Raw genomic sequence first — 24,671 nt, 5'->3', positions numbered from 1 at the left:
AAATAATTTTCGTTCGGAATACAAATTTCCTATCTTTCGATAGACAATAGCGATCGTTTATCGGATGCGGCTCCTCGCTAACAGTGGCCACCCCCACGAGAGTGAGCGAGACGGAGCTAACGAACGCAACACATACCAGATTTTTCCCAATTTTCTGCTGGAAAAAAATAATATCTAAAGGAATTGAAAGCGAGCCCAGAAGGGAAAGGATCGAAACGATATAGATAACGGAGAGGACTCCGAAAGTGTGATGCATTAATGCTAAAGTCGTTCAGTGGCGGCATTGGCGTGGCATCCACGGGAGGAGGCACTGGCAGTGGAGGTGTCGTCAGCGGTGGCGGTGGGGGTGGAGGAACTGGAGGCTCTGGTGGCAGTGGCGGCAGTGGAGGCAGTGGCGGCGGCGCGGGATCATCAAGGAGTGGGCGTGCCAGTTGTGGTCTGGGCTCCAGTTCCATTTCGAGCGGATTGAGTGCCGTATGCGGTTTTGTGAGAGGCGAGGATCGAGGCACCTCCAGTGGCGGCAGTACACCCGCAGGCGTTATCTATTGCCCCGCCTGTGTGGCAGCCTCCGGCAGTCAGGGCCAGAGCACGAGTCCCGGCCAGAATCCGAGCCCCCACCACGAGTCCTTCTTCTCGCGCAGCTCCTCCAAGTCCAGTAAACGGCAAAAGGCTAGGAAGAGCGCCTCAACGGCTGGCTGTTTGGACGCCCAACATATTCGCGCCAATCTGAGAATGTCCACATCGAGTTCCATGCGGAGCACCAGTACCAGGGGCGGCGGAGGTGCCAGTACCAGTGCAGGGGCAGCCGGCAACTATAGCCTGGCATCCTACGATGCCGCGAGTAACGCCAGCAGCGGCAGCGGCAGTGGCAGTGGCAGCACCAATGCCGCCTCCCCCGGTAGCTACAGTTGCAACGCATTAAATGTCGATTTCAGCTCCTATACCGCCACCCATCAGTGGACCCGGATGCTGGAATGTGCCGAGTTTGTGGGTGCCAAGTAAGTAGCTTCTTAAATTGAATCGTAACGAATCCCACTCAATAGCTGTTCCTCTTCTATTCGCGATAATACAGGCGGAGCAAGCACACCGTGGTGGCCTACAAGGATGCCATGTTTGTGTTCGGCGGCGATAATGGAAAGAACATGCTGAACGATCTGATACGGTTCGGGGTGAAGGACAAGTCGTGGGGGAGAGCGTGCGCCACTGGTACACCACCGGCGCCACGATACCATCATTCCGCTGTAGTGGCCGGCAGCTCAATGTTCATATTTGGCGGCTATACCGGCGACATTCATTCCAATTCGAATCTGACGAACAAGAATGATCTGTTTGAGTACAAGTTCCAGAGCGCCATGTGGGTGGAGTGGATGTTTTCGGGTCGTCAGCCAGTACCGAGATCGGCCCACGGAGCAGCCGTTTATGATAACAAGATGTGGATCTATGCCGGTTACGATGGCAATGCCAGGCTAAACGATATGTGGACACTCAACTTGACGGGCGAAAATCAGTGGGAGGAGGTGGAACAGCTGGGGGACAGGCCACCGACATGTTGCAACTTTCCGGTTGCGGTGGCCCGGGATGCCATGTACGTATTTTCCGGCCAGAGCGGCCTGCAGATCACCAACTCGCTGTTTGAGTTTCATTTCAAGACGCGCACCTGGCGACGCATCTCCAATGAACCGGTATTGAGGGGCGCCACATCGGCGCCACCATCCCGCCGTTACGGACACACAATGGTCCATCACGATAGGTTCCTGTATGTCTTTGGCGGTTCGGCGGACTCGACGCTACCCAACGATCTGCACTGTTACGATCTGGACTCGCAGGTGTGGTCGGTTATCCAGCCGGAACAGAATTCGGATGTGCCGTCGGGTCGAGTGTTTCATGCATCGGCCGTGATCGGGGATGCGATGTACATATTTGGGGGCACGGTGGACAATAGTGTCCGACGGGGGGATACCTATCGGTTTCAGTTCTCCTCGTATCCGAAGTGTACGCTGCGCGATGATTTTGGCAAGTTCTTTGTGGAGAAGCAGTTCTGCGACATTCAGTTCATAGTGGGTGCCGAGGAGGTGCGCATCCTGGCGCACATCGCCTTCGTGGCAGCTCGATCCAAGTATCTGCGGAACAAGATACTGGCGGCGCGAGAGGCGCGTCAGCAGCAAATGGAGAAGGTGTATGGGGTGGGCCAGGTGGATGCCAAGGCGTTGAATACGGGTGCGGGCGGGGACCGTGCTCCCATGCTGGAGGTTCGCCTGGCCCACGCCTCGCCGGAGGCCTTTGACATTATACTCAACTACATATATACGGATCGGATCGATTTGAAGGATTCGTACAACAAGAACATCATCATCCTGATCACGGACATCTATCAATTGGCGGGCTTGTTCACTATGCCGCGGCTGGCCCACGGCTGTATCCAGTATTTGGATTACAAGATCAACAAGCTGAACGTCCTGGAGGCCCTCTACAATGCCGACAAGAGCAAGTGGGTGTAGTTTAGTCATCTTAGTTGCATATTCCTCATATTCCTCGAATATCCTTGTTTAGCATTAAAATCATCAAGGATCATTGCATGCAGTTCATCATCAAGGACGAGAACTTCACCGATGTGGTCATGTCCAGTGAGTTTAGCGACTTGGACAAGCCACTCCTCGTGGAGATCATCCGGAAGCGATTGCATCCCAGCAAACTGGTGATGGAGACCAGTTTCGAGTCGAACACAGGCAGGACCTTGGCATCCAAAAAGGATACAAATCAGCAACAGTGATAACATTGTATTTTTTTTGTATATTCACAGGCACTACCCTGGAGATCGATCTGTGCGCCTTCCTCGAGTCAACGGGCAATGATTTCTGCGACATAAGTCTCATACTGGAGGACCATGTTATACCGGCCCACAAATCTGTGTTATCATCACGTTGTACCTACTTCCAGGGCATGTTCCGTTCGTTCATGCCCCCGGATAACACCGTCAATGTAAGCCAACTCCGTCTAAATATAAATCTAAAACTAAAATGTATTATTTTAGATACAAATTGGCGAAATATCACCATCATTGGAGGCATTCCATTCCCTACTACGGTATATCTACTATGGTGAGACAAAGATGCCGCCCCAGGATGCACTGTACCTGTTCCAGGCGCCATGCTTTTACGGTCTGGCCAATAATCGGCTTCATGCCTTCTGCAAATATTCGCTGGAACACAATATCAACGATGAGAATGTATTGCAAACGCTTGAGGCGTCTGACATCACCAAAATCTATGACATCAAGGAGTATGCACTCAAGTTGATTGTCAAAGATTTTGCAAAGGTGGCCAGGCTGCCGAAGATAGCGGGTTTGTCGCGCGAACTGTTGCTGGAGATCATATGCGCTGTGGCCGATTCGCACGGCGAGTTTATGACACGGATCAATATCAATACCGATATTTGAAAGCTGGTGCTGCTCCAGCCGGCATTGCAGTTGTTGCTCGCCTGGTTGCAAATCGGGCGTAGCACGTAGTGCGGCAGTAGCGGTTGGCAGCGCCGAACATAAACCCAAAACCCAAACATTCTTTTCCCCTTGATCTATATACCCCCTGGAACCTATCTCCCCATCCAGTATAAATATTTAATCTAATATATACTATTATATATATATGCTTCCCTATGTGTAACACAAGTATTATCCCAAAATCCCCTAATAAGGCACTTCTTGAAATCCCCCCAAAAAATAGATTGAAAATATCCTGGCAGAGGACTATGCTTGTGCACTATTTATAGAAACTATCCCTCATCAAATGGTTCAATATCCTTGCCAGGATGCCAGGTCAAGACCTTTTTTTCTTGTTAAACGTACTCTCTCTTATCCATGTATAACTAACTCGTTGTTAAGTAACTAAATCTTAATATATATATATCTATATATGTATGTATGTTCTATGCTAAGGAATGTCCTTCATCCCATGAAACTTCATCCAGGACGAAAAATAAGAGAAGAAACAGAGTTAACGTTTTTGCCAAAACAAACAAACAAACAAAAAAGCAAACAATTCTAAACAATACAAATATTTACACACAATTTCTTATTCTATTTATTTAATTTGATTTCATTTTTCATTATTATACAATTATTAATTAATTATTATTCTTATTTCGATTTAATATATTCAACTATTGAAACTTGCCTCCAATATACAGCGACCAAAATTGTGATAATTACCCCGAAATTCGATTTAAATTTTGGATTATTAATTATAAAGTATGTTAATGTTGTACTTTTAAGCAATATTTGTAGAATTATTATTACTTGGTTATTCATTTGAATTGCGTTTCAGTTCAGTTGAATGTGTATGTGTATGTACGTTGATGAAAGTCAAGAATAAATAATATTATTATTGATGTAATCTAAATGGAAAAGCTTTTCTGGCCTCTGCAATAAATAGAGCTCCAAATGGCTGCCACAGATAAACTCATTTCAATGGAATTAAAACAAAACAAAAAGTCTCAAGTGCCTCGAGGCACGGGGCAAGGACAATGACAATGACAAGAACGAAGGACGAAGGAGAGCACCCAAGTTGCTTATCAAATGCAAATTACACCAAATCGGGTAGGTCGGGAATGGATTCTGCTTTCGATTCCCATTCCCAGATGTTGATTCCCAGAAATCCATTTTGGGGAAATGGGAAATTACTGAAAAGAAATTCCACAGAATGTAGCATACTTTTGAGGGCATTAGGTCGAGAGTCCTCCATTTTCAATAACCACCACATAGATTATGGATTTTTGTAAGCTCCTCTGTTAATCTAATTAATATTTATCAATTAAATAGATTTTTTTAGACAACTAAAAAAATATAAAAATAATTGTTAGCTGCCTTTAAGCCTTTTAAAGAAATTCTGCGGGCTGTAGCATACTTATGAGGGCAGAGTCCTCCATTTTCCAGTTTCAACCTTCTCTGTTGATCTAATTAATATTTATCGATTAAATCGATTTCTTAGATAACTAGAAAAATATCAAAATAAATGCTACCACCCTTTAACCCTTTTTTTTTTACATACATACATCCCTAATCTTAACCCTTGCTTATCGTTTGCCAACAAAAATGTCAATTATCCGATTCAGGTCAAAAGGGTAGAAACAAAAAAACTAGTTAACCCTTTTTCGCTTCGGCCTTTCATGTGCCTTGCCTGTCAATTTATAAGTTCATAATTTAGGGAACGGAAGGCCTATGGGTTGGGGTTTCGATTTCAGATCCTTCTCATGCCTTTTAATATCCGTTTCATGGGGATTTATTCGCATCAAGTTCACGCTGAGCGACAGCCCATAAATTTCATAGCCATACAGGGTAGTTGCTTCGCATCGAAGTATCGAACCATTGATACCCATTACGAGTGTTATTTCCATGCTCGTATCCAAAAACTGAGATTTCAGGGTTAGAGACCCCTGCAAATTGTTGGATTTCTCGATTTGCCCCACTGGGATGGCTGTATTTTGCCCAATTATTATCCGATTCTTAAATGGATTTTTGCTGGAAGCAACTTAAACGATTTTTGATGTTATTTTCCTCCAATCTGCATCAAAATCTGAGAAAAAATATTCTTCCGATTTTCTTTTTCAAATTTTTCCGGGGAAAATCGAGGTTTTAGGATATGGAGTCCTATTTCTTCTTCCTAAATTATACTTTTTCATATTTTTCATAAATTTATTAATCATGTTTAATTTATGAACTGCAGGATCCTTTTTTAACAATCAAATAACATAATATTCAAATTCCAGTCATCTTGTCATAATATTTTATTTTCCAAAGGCCACTTCTGAGAGCTTATGAGATCTTCAATCCTACCTTCGTATTAGAAAATGAATGAATGCCCCTTTTTCAAAAATTGGCTTTCTATCGAATGAAAAATAAATAAAAGCAATTAGTTTATGAAGATGATGAAGAATTCGAATACCTACCCAGCATTAAACCAGAATCCATTGCCATAATCCCGTGACCAGTTGTGATCCGGATTCCCATCTTGATTGCGATCGAATGTCGAGAACTTTGTTCCCTGAATGAGATTGAAGTGGGAAGTATCTCCACTACAGCCGTCAAGCCGTTTCAGGCTGTAACCTTCGCTCCTGTCGCCCACAACGAAGTTCCTGCATAATACTTCATAGAATCTGCGACTATGGATGCCTGCAGGAGGTGTATAATAGGTAATATACACCTCATGCGGCTTCTGGCTCGTTAAAATATGTAATTTTTCAAGTCCAATGAAGTGTTCCTCCTCCACATCTCCAAATCCGTTTATATACTGATCATATGTTTGATTAAATTCCGTTGAATAATAATTTTTAAAAAAAACCTCCATCCATCCAGATCCAACCCTCTTATATGAGTAGCAAGTTACTTGAAAAGGTTCCAATCCTGGGAATTGAATTTCTCGGTAGACCCGCCATGTATCTTGTGTTGATGGACACCGATCTGGAAGATCTTAGAAACATTTGTTATTTCACATTCCGGATTATTGAGTTTTAGAAACTTACCAACTTGAGTTGAGTTGAAGTGAGTAGTATTCGTAGCTTCATTTTTTGCCAATTCTCCACTTTCCGCAATAGTCGCATTCTTTTCTGCCTCATTGGGTTCAGTTCCACTTCCACTTTTCACAACTTCCCGCAACTTTGCTATCTCTTCCCTGAAAAGATCCTTCAGCTTGCCGAGTTCAGAGGTTTGGTCCTGCAACCGAGTGATTTGAGCAGCTTGTTGAGCTATTTCGGCCTGCAAGTCTTTTTTTTTTAGATTAACTTCGAATAGTTGACTTTGGACCTCCGAAAGTTTCTCCTGCAGCTGGTAGTTCTTCGATTGGCAGGTCTCTAATAATCCAAGTAGGGGTTGCCACAAAGGATAGCTCGACTGTGAAATGGGGAAAAAGGACTCTTAACTCTTTGAAATTGATTCACTTTGCGCCGCCATTACTTCCTGTTCGACTGCCAGGGAAACCGGAATCAGCAACAAAACCACCGCTTTTAGAATCATTTTTTCTTTTTTCGATTAAAAAACACACTTTTGCCTTCAGGCCACTGGAAGAATTCGACTGATGGAGCCAAAACCCGGGCTCTGGCTCTTATAGCCCTCCCGAGAGACTATAATCGGTTATCAGAACCAACAATCATGCGAGAGCTGTCTCTATGGGCAATAGTCTCTATGGGAAATAGTCAAAAAGTGCCACCCAATCCTAGGGTCAGGGTTAAAAGTATATTCTTAAGAACTTGATTATTTTCCAACGCTCCAAGGCCCCTCCAATTCATAAACTAAATGGTAAATCGATTAAGTTTAAAGAATAAGGTAAGAAGTCCAGAATATGGCCTTCTCAAGGAGTGAATTAGTAAATCCCATTTTTTGAAATCTAAAAATATTTTTTTTCGCGTATGTTTAATAAATGCTTTGAATATTTCTACAAATAATGGCTATCAGTTGGTTTTAACCTTTGACATCCGAAAGATTAGGCTTCTGTCTATAATTACCGACTCTGATACGAAACTCTCAGGTCCCTATCATAATAATATATATTATATATACTACATATACTACTAATTAGCTCATCAAGACTATTTCTTCCCCCTACCATTTTCAATTTTTGAAAATATTTCCGATGCCATCTTAAATGCTTCTATTATCCACAAATATTAATATATAAAGAAGATGGAAATAATCAAGCTTTTAATTAAATTGTTTTTAACCCTTAGCACCCTAGCATCGGATGACAATTTTTGACTTTTTCTAAATCTGTCCATAGAGACATGAGTGTTGGTTCTGATAAGAGACTCCCAAGAAAGCTCGGAAGTGCTATAAGAGCCAGAGCCAGGGCTTTGGCTCCATCAGTTTGAATTCTTCCAGTGGTTTGGAGGCAAAGGTGTATTTTTTAATCGAAAAATAAGCAAAAATGATTCTAAAAGCAGTGGTTTTGTTTCTGATTCCGGTTTCCCTGGCAGTCGAACAGGAAGTAATGGCGGTGCAAATTGAATTAATTTCAAAGAGTTAAGAGTCCTTTTTCCCCAATTCACAGCCCAGCTATCCCCTAGTTGGATTATTAGAGAAATGCCAATCGAAGAACTACGAGCTGCAGGAGAAACTCTCGGAGGTCCAGAGTCAACTATACGAAGTTAATCTCAACAGTCAAAAGAAAGATGTGGAGCTCCAAAGTCTCAAGGCACAAATAGCTCAACTAGCTGCTGTAATCACTCGGTTGCATAACCGAACCTCTGATGAAGCTACGAATGCTACTCAGTCCCACTCAACCCAAGTTGAAAGTAAGTTTCTGAAATTCAATAATTCGGAATGTGAAATAACAAATGTTTTCCAGATCTTCCAGATCGGTGCCCGTCAACACAAGAGTATGTTTTCGTCCACCCAGTAATCAAATTTCCAGGATTGGAACCATTTGAAGCAAATTGCTATGCAAATAATTTTTGGATTGGATCTGGGTGGATGGAGGTTTATAGCAAAAATATAGATTCAACGGATTTTAATCGTACATATGACGATTATATAAACGGATTCAAAGGAGGGAGCAAAACTCATTTCATTGGACTTGAAAAATTACATATTTTTACGAGCCGGAAGCCCCATGAGGTGGTTTTGTACAATTATGATTCGAGTGAATATACATTTAGATGCGAAAACTTCGTTGTGGGCGACAGGAGCGAAGGTTACAGCCTGAAACGGCTTGACGGCTGTAGTGGGGATAATTGGGTCTTCAATATCACTCAGGGATCAAAGTTCTCGGCATTCGATCGAGATGAAGATGGAAATTGGGGTCACAACTGGGCACAAGAGTTGGGACTTGGATTCTGGTTTAATGCCGGGTAGGTAGTCGAATTCTTCATCATCTTCGTAAAATAATTGCTTTTATTTATTTTTAATCGATAGAGAGCCACATTTGGGGAGCACGGGAAACTTGTACTTATTTATCCGAAGGAAAGATTGAAGGAAGCCACCTCCTTCAGAATCGGACTCTGGAAAATGAAGGCAAAATTTCTGAAATTATTAAATTGTATTGTTTTTGGCCAATTGAATTCCAGAAGATGACTTTTGATAGTTATGCCACAGTAATGTCAATAAAGTTGTTTGTTTCTCCATAAATTACCGAGCGATCCTTGGAGTTTTATTATTGCAGCTGGTGACCCATCCCTTGGACCCATCCCTCGGAGGTCCTTGAACTTTGGAAATGGACAGTTGATGGGAGAGTCTCCATTTCATTTGATGGAAAAATGTCACGAAAAGTTAATAAAAATTATGGGGAAAAATAAGTCCAATCTTTCTAGAATAAATATTTTGAATAAAATATTTTGTAAAGAAGATAATTCATCTAATTCATAAATCAGAAACTCAGACTCAAGCTCACTCATATTTTAATATATTTATTTTTTATTTCCAATAAAATCCAATCAAAATCATATTACGCATACGCCACCGTGCCCCAAAGGAGAATTCAGAAATCAAAACGCATCAAAATGTTGAGCTAAACTTTATTCGCAGACACAGGAATGAAAAAAAGTGCATTTCGAAATAAATGAAAAGCAGAGGAAGAGTGGGAAAAAGTCTGGGAAAATCCCAAAAGGGCTGGGAAACTGATGGGAAAATTCCTCAAAAAAAAAGGAGAAAATATTATTTGCTTTGGCAGAAAAGCAAAGGGAAAAGGATTCGGAAGCGCGGAAGGAAATATAATAATCAAAGTTAAAAAAATCAACTTAAAATATCTTTAAACAAGAAAATATGTATATTTTATTTGACAAAATTTAAATTTCAAAAAAAAAAAAATAATCATTTTTAATTCAAGGACATCCTATATCCTATATCTTATATCCTTTCCTTCCGAAAACCTCAACGCAGGGCTTTGTTAGCTCACAATGTTTATCCTTTCAGTTTGGCGTCGACATCGTAATGTTGCAAATGTTATTGTTAAATGTTAGTTTTGTTATCCAAACACACAGGCACACAGTAAGGGGGGTGGCTTATTCAGAGACTGTGAAAATATGAATAGTCAAAGTCGAAGTCTCGGCCATATGTTCGCTCCAACTTTATCCCACAAAGCATTCGAAAAATGGCGAAAGACGAGTTGCCAGCGGCAGAATGCCATGTTATTCTGGATACACTGAGAAACAAAATTCTATTCTACCATTAAACATACATATATATTTTAGCAAAAAAAATCGTAAAAACTAAATAACAAAAATTTAAAATTAAATATCAAAATAAATGCATATGAGAATAATAGAAATAAATTTAATTTTCAACAACCTTGATTATCGATGACTTTCGATTAATATTTTTTTTAATTCTTTGTAATATTTTTTAATCTTAAAATAGAGAAATGAAAAATAGTTACTTGAGTTATTTATTTTAAAGAAAAATTCAAAGTTATTACTTGATTTTCAAGCAAATGGTTTCAGAATTATTGAATTATCGATTTTATCGATTTAAAATCGATAAATTTTGATATAAATATTTGTGAGAAAAATGGTAAATATTTCTCCTTGTGTATTTTAGTAAGCGAGGCATGGGGGTAGAGCGCTAATGGGAATTTGTGGTGCCGGTGTGTGGGCGTGGGAAAATCGGGGGAAAATCGAGGAAAACTCCTGCCCTGGCACGTCTTGCACTTTAAGCTGCATGACAGAGACAGGGACATAGACAGGGACGGAAACAGAGAAGGCAACAACAATGGCGGCATGAAAATGCAGTTTCCGTTGCGTAGACACCGGAAGCTCCGGGAAATGCATAGAAAATGCGAAGCATTGGGGGAGGGGAGGGGAGTAACAACTGCAAATCGGCCACGTCGAAATTTTTATGCACAAAATCGTAAAGTGGCAACAAAGACAGAACTTTGCCACATGTTGTGGCCGTTTGGGGCTTCTTCCCCCTTCAAAAAATAAACAAACACACAAAATTACGCATACGCCCCGTTAACAAGACACCAGAGTCCCATACACTTTATGAATAAAATTAAATTATTACAAAATAGTTATAAATTTTAAAAAATATAAAATAAAAGAAATAAATATTTTTTATATTTTAATTCTCAAGTTCTAAAAACTTGTAGCTATTTCATTTTATTTATTTCGGAATTCATTCAGTTTTTGAGTTATTTTTTTTTTACATATTTGTTTTGCTGTGCAACATAGTTCCGGTTGAGGCATGTGGCATGTGGCATGCTGCATGCTGCATAGCTTTTGGCCGCATGAATATGCAATGCAGCCGGAAAAAGCCACTAAAGGTATTTGTTGGTTATTGGCTTTTAGCTGCTGTTGTTGTTGAAAAAAAAATAGAAAAATAGAAACAACGATGTCTGGTTGTGTTTTTGTTTCCAATTCCTGTTTCCGCATCCTGCGGCCATTTTGCTCGGCTTTTGTTCAATTGTGCATACCAGAGGGATATAGCCGGAGGAGCAGGCGTTGCAAGGATATAGAATAGGATAGGATAGCTTGTCCAGCACCAGCAACCATTAATAATCCCCATCTCTTCAAGTCCCTGACAAATGTTGTGAGTCCAAGACAACACAAAACAAAAAAAACCAATAAATAAAACTATCAATCAATTAATAATTTTAAATAAATTAAATAGTAAAATAATAAAATAAAATAAATCACTTAACTGAGTCTGTAGAAATGTTTGTCTATTTTGTTGCCTATATTTTTTTTTTGCAGTGACGAAACTAATGGCAAAAATTTTCCGCCGTCCGAAAGCTTTAACAATGTAATCCATATTTTGCTGCCTGATTGCCAGCAAATTGAAAATGTCAAGTGCACACACGCTTCCCAGTGGAAATAGTCGCTAAGGGTTAAAATAAAGCTTCGGAAGTTCAAATTTAATATTTAATATTTGTAGTTTTTTTGCAAGTGAGCGAGACAGTGAGAAAGAAAATTCAAATAACAAACTATTTCAAATCATTGGTTTGGAAATCTAACAATCATGGATTTAATTTTATTAAGATAATTTTCTTAGATTTTTGTCACGAAAGAATGAAATTTATTTAAAGCCACTGACTCGCTTGTTAAGGATTCAAAAAGCAACCCCAACTTCGACCTTCCCTCTCCCTAAATTTGGAAATTCAAAACAAAAGCCGTATAACAAATTTCGGAGAGAAATATAGGAAGAACAAATATTATTATTGCGAACTTCACGGCTGCCTTATCAAATATTTAACTCGCTTTTCATTGTCTGCCCGACGAGGTTGTCTTTTTTTTTTTTTTATTATTTTCCCTCAACGTTTTTTATGTTTATTTTTTTTTCATATGCATAAATTGTATTGCCCATATGCTTTTGTTTATGCGACTCAACAACAATGCCAACAAAAGTTAATGCAACATAAAATTTTCATTTTTTATTTATCACAAACACAAAATGTTGCTCATTTTTCTTTTTCGTTTTATTTGGTTTGTGTCTTGTTTATTTGTTTTTAGCCCCTCCACCCCCCACAAAAATAAACAGACACCCAAAATAATATCAAAAGTGAATAAAATAAACCATAAAATATAAGGGAAAAATGAGTTATTTTCAAATTACTCGACTTGGATGGTTTTCTTAAAAAATCAAAAAAATATATTATTAATAATTTAATACATAAAGGATATATATTTTATATAATAAAATACTTTATATTATTATTATACATTAAAATGGGAATTTTATAAAATTCCTTTAAATGAATAAAATTTTAGGAGAGGTCAATTTTCATTTAATTTGCCTAATATCCTTTTTGTGTTACCCAGCAGGCGCAAAAAAAATACAACAAAAAATTGTGGCAATAAAACTGCCACACACATGGCACAAACCACAGACGTTGGCCACGCCCCCCTCACACTCACACACACACACTCACACACACACACAGGATAGGTATGTGCACATATATCAGAAATATGCTAAATCAGCATATTTGCGAGTTTATTTACAAGGACATTTATAAAAATTTACGACCGTGTCGTAAATTGCAGCCGCCGGGCAGGTCTTGAGATTTATGCGTCGACGATTATACCAAAAAAAGTACAAAAAAAAGGGGTTGATAAAAGGGAAAAAGGATGGGTGTCAGGCCTACGGACCCAAAGGACCTCAAACCTTCAAATAAAATAAAAATTCAAAAATCAACGTTTCTCGGCGTTTTTTTTCACATCATTTAAAAGTCATTGCCGAATAATGTTTATTGAAAAGTGATGGGAAAATAAGAATATATTTAAAAAGACAAAAAACATATAGACTTGGTCACACTTAATCAATTCAATTTGTTGATTCAATTTTCGTCCTGCCGGATCCTGCTACACAAATATCACTGGCGTTAATCCTTTTCCAAATCATCAAACAATTTCATCAAATAAATCTAAAGTGATTTGTATTTGTCACACGCTTTTCATTCCATTTTATGCTATCCTTGCATCCTTGCCTTGCCTTGCATTTCCTTTTGATTTTCCTTATTTTCGTTTTCGTTGCATACCCCCAGGCGAACTGGCTGGGAAACCAACATGTCTGCCTCGAACTGTCACTCTACCATTGCAATGGAGGTATCAGCTTCCATAACAGTCTTGCATCACTTTAAGGTTTAAGGATATTTTTTCCATTGATTATAATAGATTTTAAAATAAAGTTTTATTTATATTAAGGTACGTATTACTTTTTATTTTATATTTTGTATCTGAAAAAGTGTATACAAAAAGTTATTCCTTATACGAAATGGTTTTTTGTAGTGTCCTTTTTTCGCCAGCTTGCTGATTGACTGGAATTGCTGGAGAAATCACCATTGACATCAGCCATTGGACTCACCCCCCTATAGTTTCTCACTGTGTATGTTTACTTTGCTACATTTGCCATTTAATGCCATGGCGTTGATTGAAAAGTTTTCCCTACCATCCATCCATCCACTTATGGTGGTGGCAGAAGTCTCAGTTAAGGGGTATGCTTATGACATTCCTACGTAATCCTACGTAATCATCTGGTCCATAAAGCAACAAATCCATACATGAGGAAAAAAGCCAGGAATTTATAAAAATATTGGAAACACAAAATAAATAAATAATAAATAATTGAGTCAAAATTATGCAAAATAGATGCTGCCATTCAATACTCTATATATCCTGGTATCCTCACACGATTCCCTTCCTTTATATTTTCACATTTTATTCCAAAAGCACTTCCACTCCCACCTCGGTCGGATCGCCAATTAAAATGCAATTGCCAGGTGGCCGAAAGAAGCGACAAAAGGACATTGTAGATATGCTGATTTTTTAATTAAACTTTGAGTGCCAGTGTGCCCCCAAATTGATGACTTTAATCAGGCATCAGCCACTGTAATGACACTTTATGCGCGGCAGAAGGACTTTCAATGCGAATCCTGCACGCTGCCAGGCCGGGGAGAGCGTCAGTGGGAAGGGAAATTAATCCAATTGAGCGCCCCCAACAGTCCCAGACATTTTTAATAATCGGCAATACGTGATAAGCTCTGAAAAAATCAAAAATTAAACCTGAAATTTGTCCAAATTCCACATATTAGTCTTCACATCATTAATTAATGGGATCTCCCCAGAAATTTTTGAAAAAATTTAAAAAATATTTTGTTGCGAGGTTTTGATGCAGATCGATGGAGAATCGGTTCACAAATCGTTTAAGGTATCCCTCGCAAGAATCGAAGCAGAATTGGCCAAGATATGGTCATTTCAGGGGGCCATATACCGAAAACCCACTTTTTGAAGGGGTCTCCCCAGGAAATTTTTGAAAAAAATTGAAAAAATATTTTGTTGCGATGTTTTGATGCAGATCGACGGAGAACCGGTTCAAAAATCGTTTAAGGTATCCCTCGCAAGAATCGGGTAAGAATTGGCCAAGATATGGCCATCTCAGGGGGCCACATACTGAAAACCCACTTTTTGAAGGGGTCTCCCCAGGAAATTTTTGAAAAAAATTGAAAAAATATTTTGTTGCGAGGTTTTGACGCAGATCGATGGAGAATCGATTCACAAATCGTTTAAGGTATCCCTCGCAAGAATCGAAGCAGAATTGGCCAAGATATGGTCATTTCAGGGGGCCATATACCGAAAACCCACTTTTTGAAGGGGTCTCCCCAGGAAATTTTTGAAAAAAATTGAAAAAATATTTTGTTGCGAGGTTTTGATCCAGATCGACGGAGAACCGGTTCAAAAATCGTTTAAGGTATCCCTCGCAAGAATCGGGTAAGAATTGGCCAAGATATGGCCATCTCAGGGGGCCACATACTGAAAACCCACTTTTTGAAGGGGTCTCCCCAGGAAATTTTTGAAAAAAATTGAAAAAATATTTTGTTGCGAGGTTTTGATGCAGATCGATGGAGAATCCATTCACAAATCGTATAAGGTATCCCTCGCAAGAATCGGGTAAGAATTGGCCAAGATATGGCCATCTCAGGGGGCCATATACCGAAAACCCACTTTTTGAAGGGGTCTCCCCAGGAAATTTTTGAAAAAAATTGAAAAAATATTTTGTTGCGAGGTTTTGATGCAGATCGATGGAGAATCCATTCACAAATCGTTTAAGGTATCCCTCCCAAGAATCGAAGCAGAATTGGCCAAGATATGGTCATTTCAGGGGGCCATATACCGAAAACCCACTTTTTGAAGGGGTCTCCCCAGGAAATTTTTGAAAAAAATTGAAAAAATATTTTGTTGCGATGTTTTGATCCAGATCGACGGAGAACCGGTTCAAAAATCGTTTAAGGTATCCCTCGCAAGAATCGGGTAAGAATTGGCCAAGATATGGCCATCTCAGGGGGCCACATACTGAAAACCCACTTTTTGAAGGGGTCTCCCCAGGAAATTTTTGAAAAAAATTGAAAAAATATTTTGTTGCGAGGTTTTGATGCAGATCGATGGAGAATCCATTCACAAATCGTTTAAGGTATCCCTCGCAAGAATCGGGTAAGAATTGGCCAAGATATGGCCAGCTCAGGGGGCCACATACTGAAAACCCACTTTTTGAAGGGGTCTCCCCAGGAAATTTTTGAAAAAAATTGAAAAAATATTTTGTTGCGAGGTTTTGATGCAGATCGATGGAGAATCCATTCACAAATCGTTTAAGGTATCCCTCGCAAGAATCGGGTAAGAATTGGCCAAGATATGGCCATCTCAGGGGGCCACATACTGAAAACCCACTTTTTGAAGGGGTCTCCCCAGGAAATTTTTGAAAAAAATTGAAAAAATATTTTGTTGCGAGGTTTTGATGCAGATCGATGGAGAATCCATTCACAAATCGTTTAAGGTATCCCTCGCAAGAATCGAAGCAGAATTGGCCAAGATATGGCCATCTCAGGGGGCCACATACTGAAAACCCACTTTTTGAAGGGGTCTCCCCAGGAAATTTTTGAAAAAAATTGAAAAAATATTTTGTTGCGAGGTTTTGACGCAGATCGATGGAGAATCGATTCACAAATCGTTTAAGGTATCCCTCGCAAGAATCGAAGCAGAATTGGCCAAGATATGGTCATTTCAGGGGGCCATATACCGAAAACCCACTTTTTGAAGGGGTCTCCCCAGGAAATTTTTGAAAAAAATTGAAAAAATATTTTGTTGCGAGGTTTTGATGCAGATCGATGGAGAATCCATTCACAAATCGTTTAAGGTATCCCTCGCAAGAATCGGGTAAGAATTGGCCAAGATATGGCCATCTCAGGGGGCCACATACTGAAAACCCACTTTTTGAAGGGGTCTCCCCAGGAAATTTTTGAAAAAAATTGAAAAAATATTTTGTTGCGAGGTTTTGATGCAGATCGATGGAGAATCCATTCACAAATCGTATAAGGTATCCCTCGCAAGAATCGGGTAAGAATTGGCCAAGATATGGCCATCTCAGGGGGCCATATACCGAAAACCCACTTTTTGAAGGGGTCTCCCCAGGAAATTTTTGAAAAAAATTGAAAAAATATTTTGTTGCGAGGTTTTGATGCAGATCGATGGAGAATCCATTCACAAATCGTTTAAGGTATCCCTCCCAAGAATCGAAGCAGAATTGGCCAAGATATGGTCATTTCAGGGGGCCATATACCGAAAACCCACTTTTTGAAGGGGTCTCCCCAGGAAATTTTTGAAAAAAATTGAAAAAATATTTTGTTGCGAGGTTTTGATGCAGATCGATGGAGAGTCGATTCACAAATCGTTTAAGGTACCCCTCGCAAGAATCGGGCAAGAATTGGCTCGGATACATCCTTTCAAATAGGGAATTTCGAGAAATGCCAAATTATGAAGGGAAATCGCAACTCTTTTTGCCCTTATGATAAAAACTCTTTTATTTTGAGTTAAAATATGCAATCATGATTAATTTATAATTTCTTTTCATAGTAAAATCATACAATTCATTTCTTCATTTCCAGAGACTACTTCCGAAGGAGTGGCTCCCTTCAATCTTTTCTTCGGATTAGGAAATACAACAATAAATATTTCCCCAAAACTGGCTCTCTATCAAATGAAAAAGAAATAAATTACCCAAACGTAATTGGGGATATGAAGGAGTTGATGAAAAAATGGAATACCTACCCAGAACTAAACCAGAATCCATGGTCCGTTTCTTCTGCCCAGTTGTGATCCGGATTTCCATCTCGATCGTGATCGAATGTCGAGAACTTTGTGCCCTGAATGAGGTTCAAGACCCGAGTATCTCCAACACATCCATCAAGCTGTTTCAGGCTGTAACCTTCGCTCCTGTCCCCCATAACGAAGTTATCGCATTTTACTTTATAGCGTGTGTCTTTGTAATTAAACACTAGCGCCTCATGCGGCTTCCGGCTCGTTAAAATATGCAATTTTTCAAGCCCAATGAAATGTCCGCCCTCCAAAGTATTGAATCCATTTATGTAATTATCAAATGTACGATGAAATTCCGTTGGGCCAAAAAACATTCCGATTTTAAAATAAACCTCCATCCATCCAGATCCTATATCCTTATTTGAGAAGCAAATAGCTTGAAAAGGTTCCAAGCCTGGAAGATGGATTTCTTGGTGGAATTTAAATGTATCTGTTGTTGATGGACATCGATCTGGAAGATCTAAAGCATTTATTATATTATTATTATATTTATTCCGAATTATTGAGTTTCAGAAACTGACTCGTAGTATTTGCAGCTTCAGTTTTCAGTGGGGGTGTCAGCATGGGCTGTAAAAAATGGAAAGTGGTTTCTTAACACTTTGAAATTAATTCACTTTCACTAATTAACCATTACTTCCTGTTCGACTGCCAGGGAAACCGGAATCAGAAACAAAAATACCGCCGATAGAATCATTTTTTATTTATTTTTATTAAAAAATGTACTTCCAGTTCGAGTCAGGGGAAGAATTCAAACTGATGGAGCCAAAGCCCGGGCTCTGGCTCTTATAGCACTTCGGAGCTTTCTCAGAGTCTCTTATCAGAATCAGTGACCTCAGAGTTCTGTCTATTAAATTGGGACTATATGGACAGATTAAATTCTTTAAAATTGTAGATTCCAGAAAGTGAAATTTCCCATCGCTTAATTAATAAATTATAATTTTTTTTTAGCTAAAATAGAGCCAAGGGAGGAAATGCCTTTGGATTGGATTGGTTCTGGTTCTGGTTCTGGTTTTGGGCTTGGGCTTGGGCCGTAAAAAGGTTTATGGCTTGGCTTCTAATTAGAAGAGCGGAGGGGTGGGAGTAGGGAGTAGCGCCCAAGGATAAATGTCCTTGGGCGGGATCGTAAAGATGTCGCTACGAAATGGCGCCGCGACATATTGAATTAAATATTCAATCATAGGAACAAAAGCCAAACGAAAGCGAGGCAAAAACTTTCTCTGCTGGCAGTACCGTACCTGCCTTATGTCCTTGCCACGCCTTCTGCTCAGCCGCCTACTCCTCTCCGTTCTACTCGTCGACTTCCTTTCGAGGAGGGCAGGAGAGTGACATTTTATGGCAACGACGTCAGCTGAACTTGATAGACAATTTCGAGTGCGTCATAAACATTTACCGTTCGACGTGAGCCTCCTTCAGATCCTTGGCTTATCCTGTATCCTGTATACTGCATACAGGACATACACACATACATACACATATCCTTAACATAAAATTAACTGCCACACACATGGTATGGTAGCTACAGAAGTGTCTTGCATCCGACATTGTCTCCTAGCTGATGAAGTGCCCAAATGAGTAGAGATCCTCCTTCGGACAGGGACGAGGTGAGGGAGGGAGGTGGACTTAGCCAGGACTTGGGCCAAGGATGCGGCTGATGGGCTGGCGTATGTTGTGGCAAGTACGAGTGTCTCATGTTATCTTCAAGTGGCAATTAACCGACAGATTAGAGTTCAACTGCAATTTTTTCATATTTTTATAATTAGTTTTAAAATTATAAAAAAATTAATACTATTAACAGACTAGTAACAACATATTTTATTGATTCTTGTGCTCATTTTTATTTATTTATTATTATTATTATTTAATTTGGATTATTTTACTCGAAATTAAATGCTAATAACTCAAGTTCTTAGTCCTCATTTCTCATTTCTCAACTGTGAACTTTAATCCGTGATAAATAGAAGCCTCTGCCATTATCCTGCAGAACCGGAACTAATCCCATTTGCCAGGACTTGGAACAACAAAGGGAATACCGCTCCGGGCGGCTAAAGGCTTAAGTGGGCGGATGGGGTGGCCACTTGGAAGTGGCTCCAAGTGGCTTCGAGAGCCACCACCACGTTGTGCATATGCATGGCATGTAATTTAATATTTTATGGCATACAATTAGGCGCAATGCAAATGCCCTGGGCCATTGCCACATGCAACTGCTACGTGCTACGTGCTTCACCAAAATATATCATACATATACACATAAGGTATAGCTCTCTTGCCACCCGTGCCACCCAATAATGCCTCCCAAAATCCGGCTTAGATGCGCTGCAGTTGTTATTAGTTATGTCGGATGGCAAGGCAATTAGCCAAAATAATTCGTAATCTTATTAGCTGCCACACAAATTGTCTATCAAACGGTCTTGCCTCACATCCTTATTTCAGTCAAAATTATAGTTTAATTTTCAGTTTTGAAACCTCAACTCCCTGGGGCCTTAAAGTCTTAAAGATATAATTCGTGGACAAAATAAAGAGTCTTCATATTTACATTTTACAATAAAAAATAAATCATCAAACTGACAATTTAACTTTATAAGAAATATATATTAAGGAGACTGTAAAACTTATTCAACTTCAAACTGCTGACTGTGTTCTTGTTACATTTTCGTATTTTTTTTCGCCCAACATTTGTCCTCAAAGTTGGCCATAATTTATACGGGTCTGGCGTCTACCAATTGGCTACCAATCCTTGTTGACCAGGTCCTGGTGCTGCTCGTGTGTGCAAAGTGCCATTGTCTTGGCCGACGGGGAGCAGATTTATGGTCTGCTGAGGCAGACGGCTCAAGAGGTTAATAATAAAGCTCAATAAAATTCCTTTCGCCTTACTCTCGGCTCCAGTTGCCTTTAATTTCCGGTTTCCGGTTACCGCTTTTCACTCCAATCGAGAATCAAAAAATTCAGGTGCTTCAAAGGTCGTAAAATCTTACGATCAAAAATTTATTTTTACTACACAAAAAAAAAACAAAAAAAAATTAAATTATATAGTCGGTCGCTCAACTTGATGAACAAGTGGCCATAAAAACAAAAAAAAAAAGACTTAACTGAAAATGGAAATGAGGACAAAAACAGTAGAAGCTGGAGACTGGAGACTGGAGGCTGGAGGAGATATCTGGAGGCATCTGGACGTCAGCATAAAAATCAATCTAATTTCATTAAAGTCAGTCAACATAAAAAAGCGGACAGCGCTCTTTCTTTTCTTGTTTTTTATATATATATATATGGGTATACCCTTACAGAGAGTACTATGATTTTGTTATAAAGTAATCCCCAGGTTCCAGAATATATCTAGAAGCCTGTCCACTTGTCCGTCTGTCCGCCAAACAGATTCGAAGAAGACTGGTCTTGTCAGTTTAAAAACTATCTAGATTAGCTCTAGATTTCTTACACTCTTTTTTCTCTTTTTTCGCATTTGAATATATATATTAATTATATTATAAATATAAAAGTAGAGAACAGAATCGTTGGACTATATCCTATAGAACTTTTCCCCTTTCTTCTTTATTTAATTTCTTTCTTTTAGGATTTTTCGATCCCCCTTAAAGACAGAGTAATAATTCATATATTTTTTTAAATAATATATTTTGAATAATATCTTCAAGAGTATTTAAACATCGACTTGTACCAAAGTAAGCCATTCTTTCTTATTTTTTCCTTCATTTTTTTTTATTCTCATCCTTCAGGACAATGGATGGCCAATGGCCTATAGGGAAAGGGCTTGGGACTGGGGAAATTTAATTTTGGATGAATAGGGGGTACTGCGGTGTAAAAAAAAAGATACTGCGGTGAAAGTTTAAATAATATTATCCAACTTCAAGTAAATTGAATTGGTTTAGTTTTAAGGGCATTTTCTTAACTTTTTAAAGCAATAACAAGGCAAACTTGTGACATATCCTTGGCAAAAATAAATAATAAATAATGAACGATAAATAATCGATAACTTATGGGAAGGTGGCAGTAATCGCCCCATCCCTAACTTGAAGGTACAGTTGTGCTTGGCTGGGAAAGTGCGGAAAAAGGTGAAAAATATGGAAAAGGGGCAACCAGGAGGTGTAATTTCTTTGCCAAGCATAATGTAAATCTCATGTTAGACCTCCACAGGCAATAAAACATTTCCCATTTTCCCATTTTTCCACCTATCCATCCATCTCGCTCCTATGCCGCCTTAATGACCCAACCGAACCACCCAACCACCCAACCCAACCACATCCCAAACCCACCACATGTGAGATGGTTGTTGGGTTCATAAATTCAATTCAATTCGACCAGCAGCTGCAGTTGATTTCCATTCTCCGTTCTCAGTTTCAAGTGATTTTCCTAATGTAGTTCAAAGGAAACTGAAAACTCCTTAAAAGGACCTCCTTGGAGGCGTGGTTGGCGCAAAAAGGGCTGCCCTTAGTGCCACCAAGGGGGTGGTTCGTTAGACTCTCATCTAATAAATTTTCACTACGAAAGCTAGAAAGTCAGAGCCAGTCTCTTTGAGTTTTCTTTTCTGAATGGTGTGGGGGGTTACAGATTTTTGAATAATATTTCACTTGCAGGTGGTTATGCATCATGTATGTGTGTGTGTGTTTGTTTGTTGGGTGGATGGGTGGATGGGTGGGTGGGTGTTTGGGTGTATGTTTGAAAAGAAAAGTCGCTGGTGTAATTGTCTGAAAAATTACCATGTCTACATGACACCCCCACGCACGCGCCGCCCTTAAATCACATTTTCAAAGGTGTCTCGGATAGTAGGAGGGGATCCAAACATGGGGTTACTTCTTTTCTTTCCAGATTACTTGATTCCTTGAGTAATTGTTTTTTCTTTCTGCCAGCAAACATTTTTCTTTTTTAATTCAAAAATAATGTGAAAATAAAATGAATTTTTAAGCAATTTTAGTTTTATTTTCGATTAAAATATAATCTTTTATTTCCCACTTATTTCCACGTGTTCCTTATCAGAACCAACGCATGTGCCTATATCTGTCAAAAAAAATTAATATTCAATTAATAATACAAGCAATTTATTTTTATAAAAATTAAAAATGAGAGGCCTGTCCTGATAAGCTCATCTTAGCCTTCTTATCTGAATCGATGAACTTGAAATGGAGGCTATTGGCACACTTTTGGAAAAAAGCCACAAAATTTCAGAGATGGAAGAGGTCAGAGGTCAAAAAACAATAGATTAGAAACAATAAATTATTGTTATTGTTTTCAGATTTTAAATACAACACCAACTAATTCTTAAATAATTTTTTTAAATTAATAAATCATAAACAGCTTAGTAGTTGTCACATTCTGGGGTGTCCGTTGACGAGAGGGTTCCATGTCCGCTGTCCTTAACATGTCAAGGCGAATCCCAGCGTTTATTTTATGTTTGATTGAAACTCTGATTAATTTCATCCTCCTCCTTGGATACCCGGATGAATGGACCACCACCCACCCACCTCGACCACCTCGGTGTGTGTCAACACCTTGGCACAGGTGTGTCTCATTCGCTTTCGGCTTTCATTTGTAATGAGTCCTGGGCACACGTACGGCAGCGGGAACTGTAACTGTAACGGTTACGGGAATGGTTCCGGATACGGAGTACGGAGTAATCTGGTGGAGTGGAGGAGCAGGATGCCGGTGATGCCATTTCCCATTTCACATTTTCCCATGTGTTTTGGTAACAATCTGTCATACACTTTTCCTAGGGTATGCCACAGGGTATGCACAGTTTTTGAACTCACTTAGAGTCTCTTAAATTATATATTTAAAAATATTTAATATTATATAAACATATCAGATAAAAAACAATTTTTAAAGGAATTATTTAAGAGCTATTTTTATTTAATTTATTATTATTGAAATTCTTTTTTATCTAAATAAATATTAAACCCTAAAAAATCCTATTTTTATTATATCTTTTCTAAAAAGATTTAAATATTAAGCAACTATTTATTAAATAATTAAATCATAAAATAATAAAATCGAAATAATTTCTTAGAGTATTTATGGTAGCCTGGCTTATCCTTTGCAAGGACTCGCCTGATTATCACTTTGCACGTCCTAGCCTGATGCTTTATAGTTGCTTGGCTCGGCCCATCTGCTCCTGGCACTGGCACTGGCATGTCCTTTCCTGTCCCGTATCCTATATCCTGTTTCCTGTTTATGCGCTTTGCGTGATCACATTTAGTCGTGGCCCCCAGGACATGCCGCTGCCACTCCCATTCCACCACCAACCTGCCTCATAATGTCGCCAACAAGCTCGTAACTCTCGCAGGATTTAATGGCCGCCAGTTGGTGTCCTTGCGACTTTTCTAGGGGGGAGGTAGGGGAGTAGGGGAGGGCTAATGCCAAGATCTAATTGCTAAAATCAGTGTATAACTAACTCTATCATTGCTACTCTCAGGATGCCGTCTTTATCTATAGCATGTCCTGTTTAGTCCTCTTGTCCTCGACTGTCCTGTGTGCTGTGCTCTCGTCCCGTTATTATCCTTAAAAGCCGGCAAGACATTGCCAAGACCATAACCAACTTAAAAGCAGCTAAAATAGACACCTGGGACAACCAGGAAGGAGTCTTGGCCAGGATGCCAGGATACTAGGATGCTGGGTTGCTGGGTTGCCAGGTGCAGCTTCAGATGTCCTGATGTCCGTGTATTGAGCAAGTCCTGGCTAAGTAAGTGCCAGCTCCAGCCAGCTCAGCAAGCTCATCTCCTCAGGACTCCAGCTCCACGTTATCCTGGCAAAGGCTACCAGCTTTGGGGGCCAATCCAGTGCCACAAAATTTATTGACTTTGTCGCTGTCGTGTCCTCAGGACTTTTCCACACTTTTCTCCACCTTTCTTCGCCTAGTTCAAGTCCTTTCTACACTGAAAGGATATTCGAGTCCTTTTTTTAAGTAGATTTTCGTATAAGTTCTCCATTCATTTATCGAAATAAAATGTAAAAAATATTTTTAAATGAAAATAAAAGTGTATTTGAAGGGAAATTTAAAGTTGGCAGGTGTCTGTCTCAATAATTGGACACCTGGCCAAAATTAAAACCCAGTCCGGGCCATAAATCCTGCAGAGTCCTGCTCCATCTCCCCCACCCCCTCCCCCAGG

General features: G+C 39.5%; 3 protein-coding genes across 4 annotated transcripts; 1 reads left to right on the top strand and 2 right to left on the bottom strand.

Annotated features, from left to right (window-relative positions):
* Positions 1-62: 62 nt before the first annotated feature.
* On the top strand, positions 63-8,140 carry LOC6504721 (leucine-zipper-like transcriptional regulator 1 homolog). The gene is made up of 7 exons (XM_001966298.4): positions 63-998; positions 1,073-2,488; positions 2,551-2,726; positions 2,801-2,979; positions 3,032-4,591; positions 7,714-7,970; positions 8,034-8,140. The coding sequence occupies exons 1-5, from the start codon at positions 259-261 to the stop codon at positions 3,434-3,436; spliced, it is 2,916 nt and encodes a 971-aa protein (XP_001966334.3). The 5' UTR covers positions 63-258; the 3' UTR covers positions 3,437-4,591; positions 7,714-7,970; positions 8,034-8,140.
* LOC6504781 (angiopoietin-4) lies at positions 5,720-7,074 on the bottom strand. 2 transcript variants are annotated; one of them, XM_032453188.2, is made up of 4 exons: positions 6,944-7,074; positions 6,514-6,880; positions 5,941-6,451; positions 5,720-5,875 (listed from the first exon to the last, which is right to left on the bottom strand). In XM_032453188.2, exons 1-4 carry the CDS (start codon positions 7,001-7,003, stop codon positions 5,824-5,826), a joined length of 990 nt encoding a protein of 329 aa, XP_032309079.2. In that variant the 5' UTR covers positions 7,004-7,074; the 3' UTR covers positions 5,720-5,823. The 2 variants fall into 2 exon arrangements, with proteins under 2 accessions (XP_032309079.2, XP_032309078.2); XM_032453187.2 differs by having other exon boundaries at positions 5,722-5,875; positions 5,941-6,460.
* Positions 8,141-17,261: 9,121 nt separating the features above from the next.
* LOC116655368 (microfibril-associated glycoprotein 4-like) lies at positions 17,262-18,314 on the bottom strand. The gene is made up of 4 exons (XM_032453190.2): positions 18,197-18,314; positions 18,084-18,129; positions 17,515-18,022; positions 17,262-17,436 (listed from the first exon to the last, which is right to left on the bottom strand). The coding sequence occupies exons 1-4, from the start codon at positions 18,254-18,256 to the stop codon at positions 17,379-17,381; spliced, it is 672 nt and encodes a 223-aa protein (XP_032309081.2). The 5' UTR covers positions 18,257-18,314; the 3' UTR covers positions 17,262-17,378.
* Between the last annotated feature and the right edge of the window lie 6,357 nt (positions 18,315-24,671).

The sequence above is a fragment of the Drosophila ananassae genome, chromosome XL (assembly GCF_017639315.1).
Source record: "Drosophila ananassae strain 14024-0371.13 chromosome XL, ASM1763931v2, whole genome shotgun sequence".
Lineage (NCBI taxonomy): Eukaryota > Metazoa > Arthropoda > Insecta > Diptera > Drosophilidae > Drosophila > Drosophila ananassae.
This window is presented reverse-complemented; position numbering and strand designations above follow the sequence as displayed.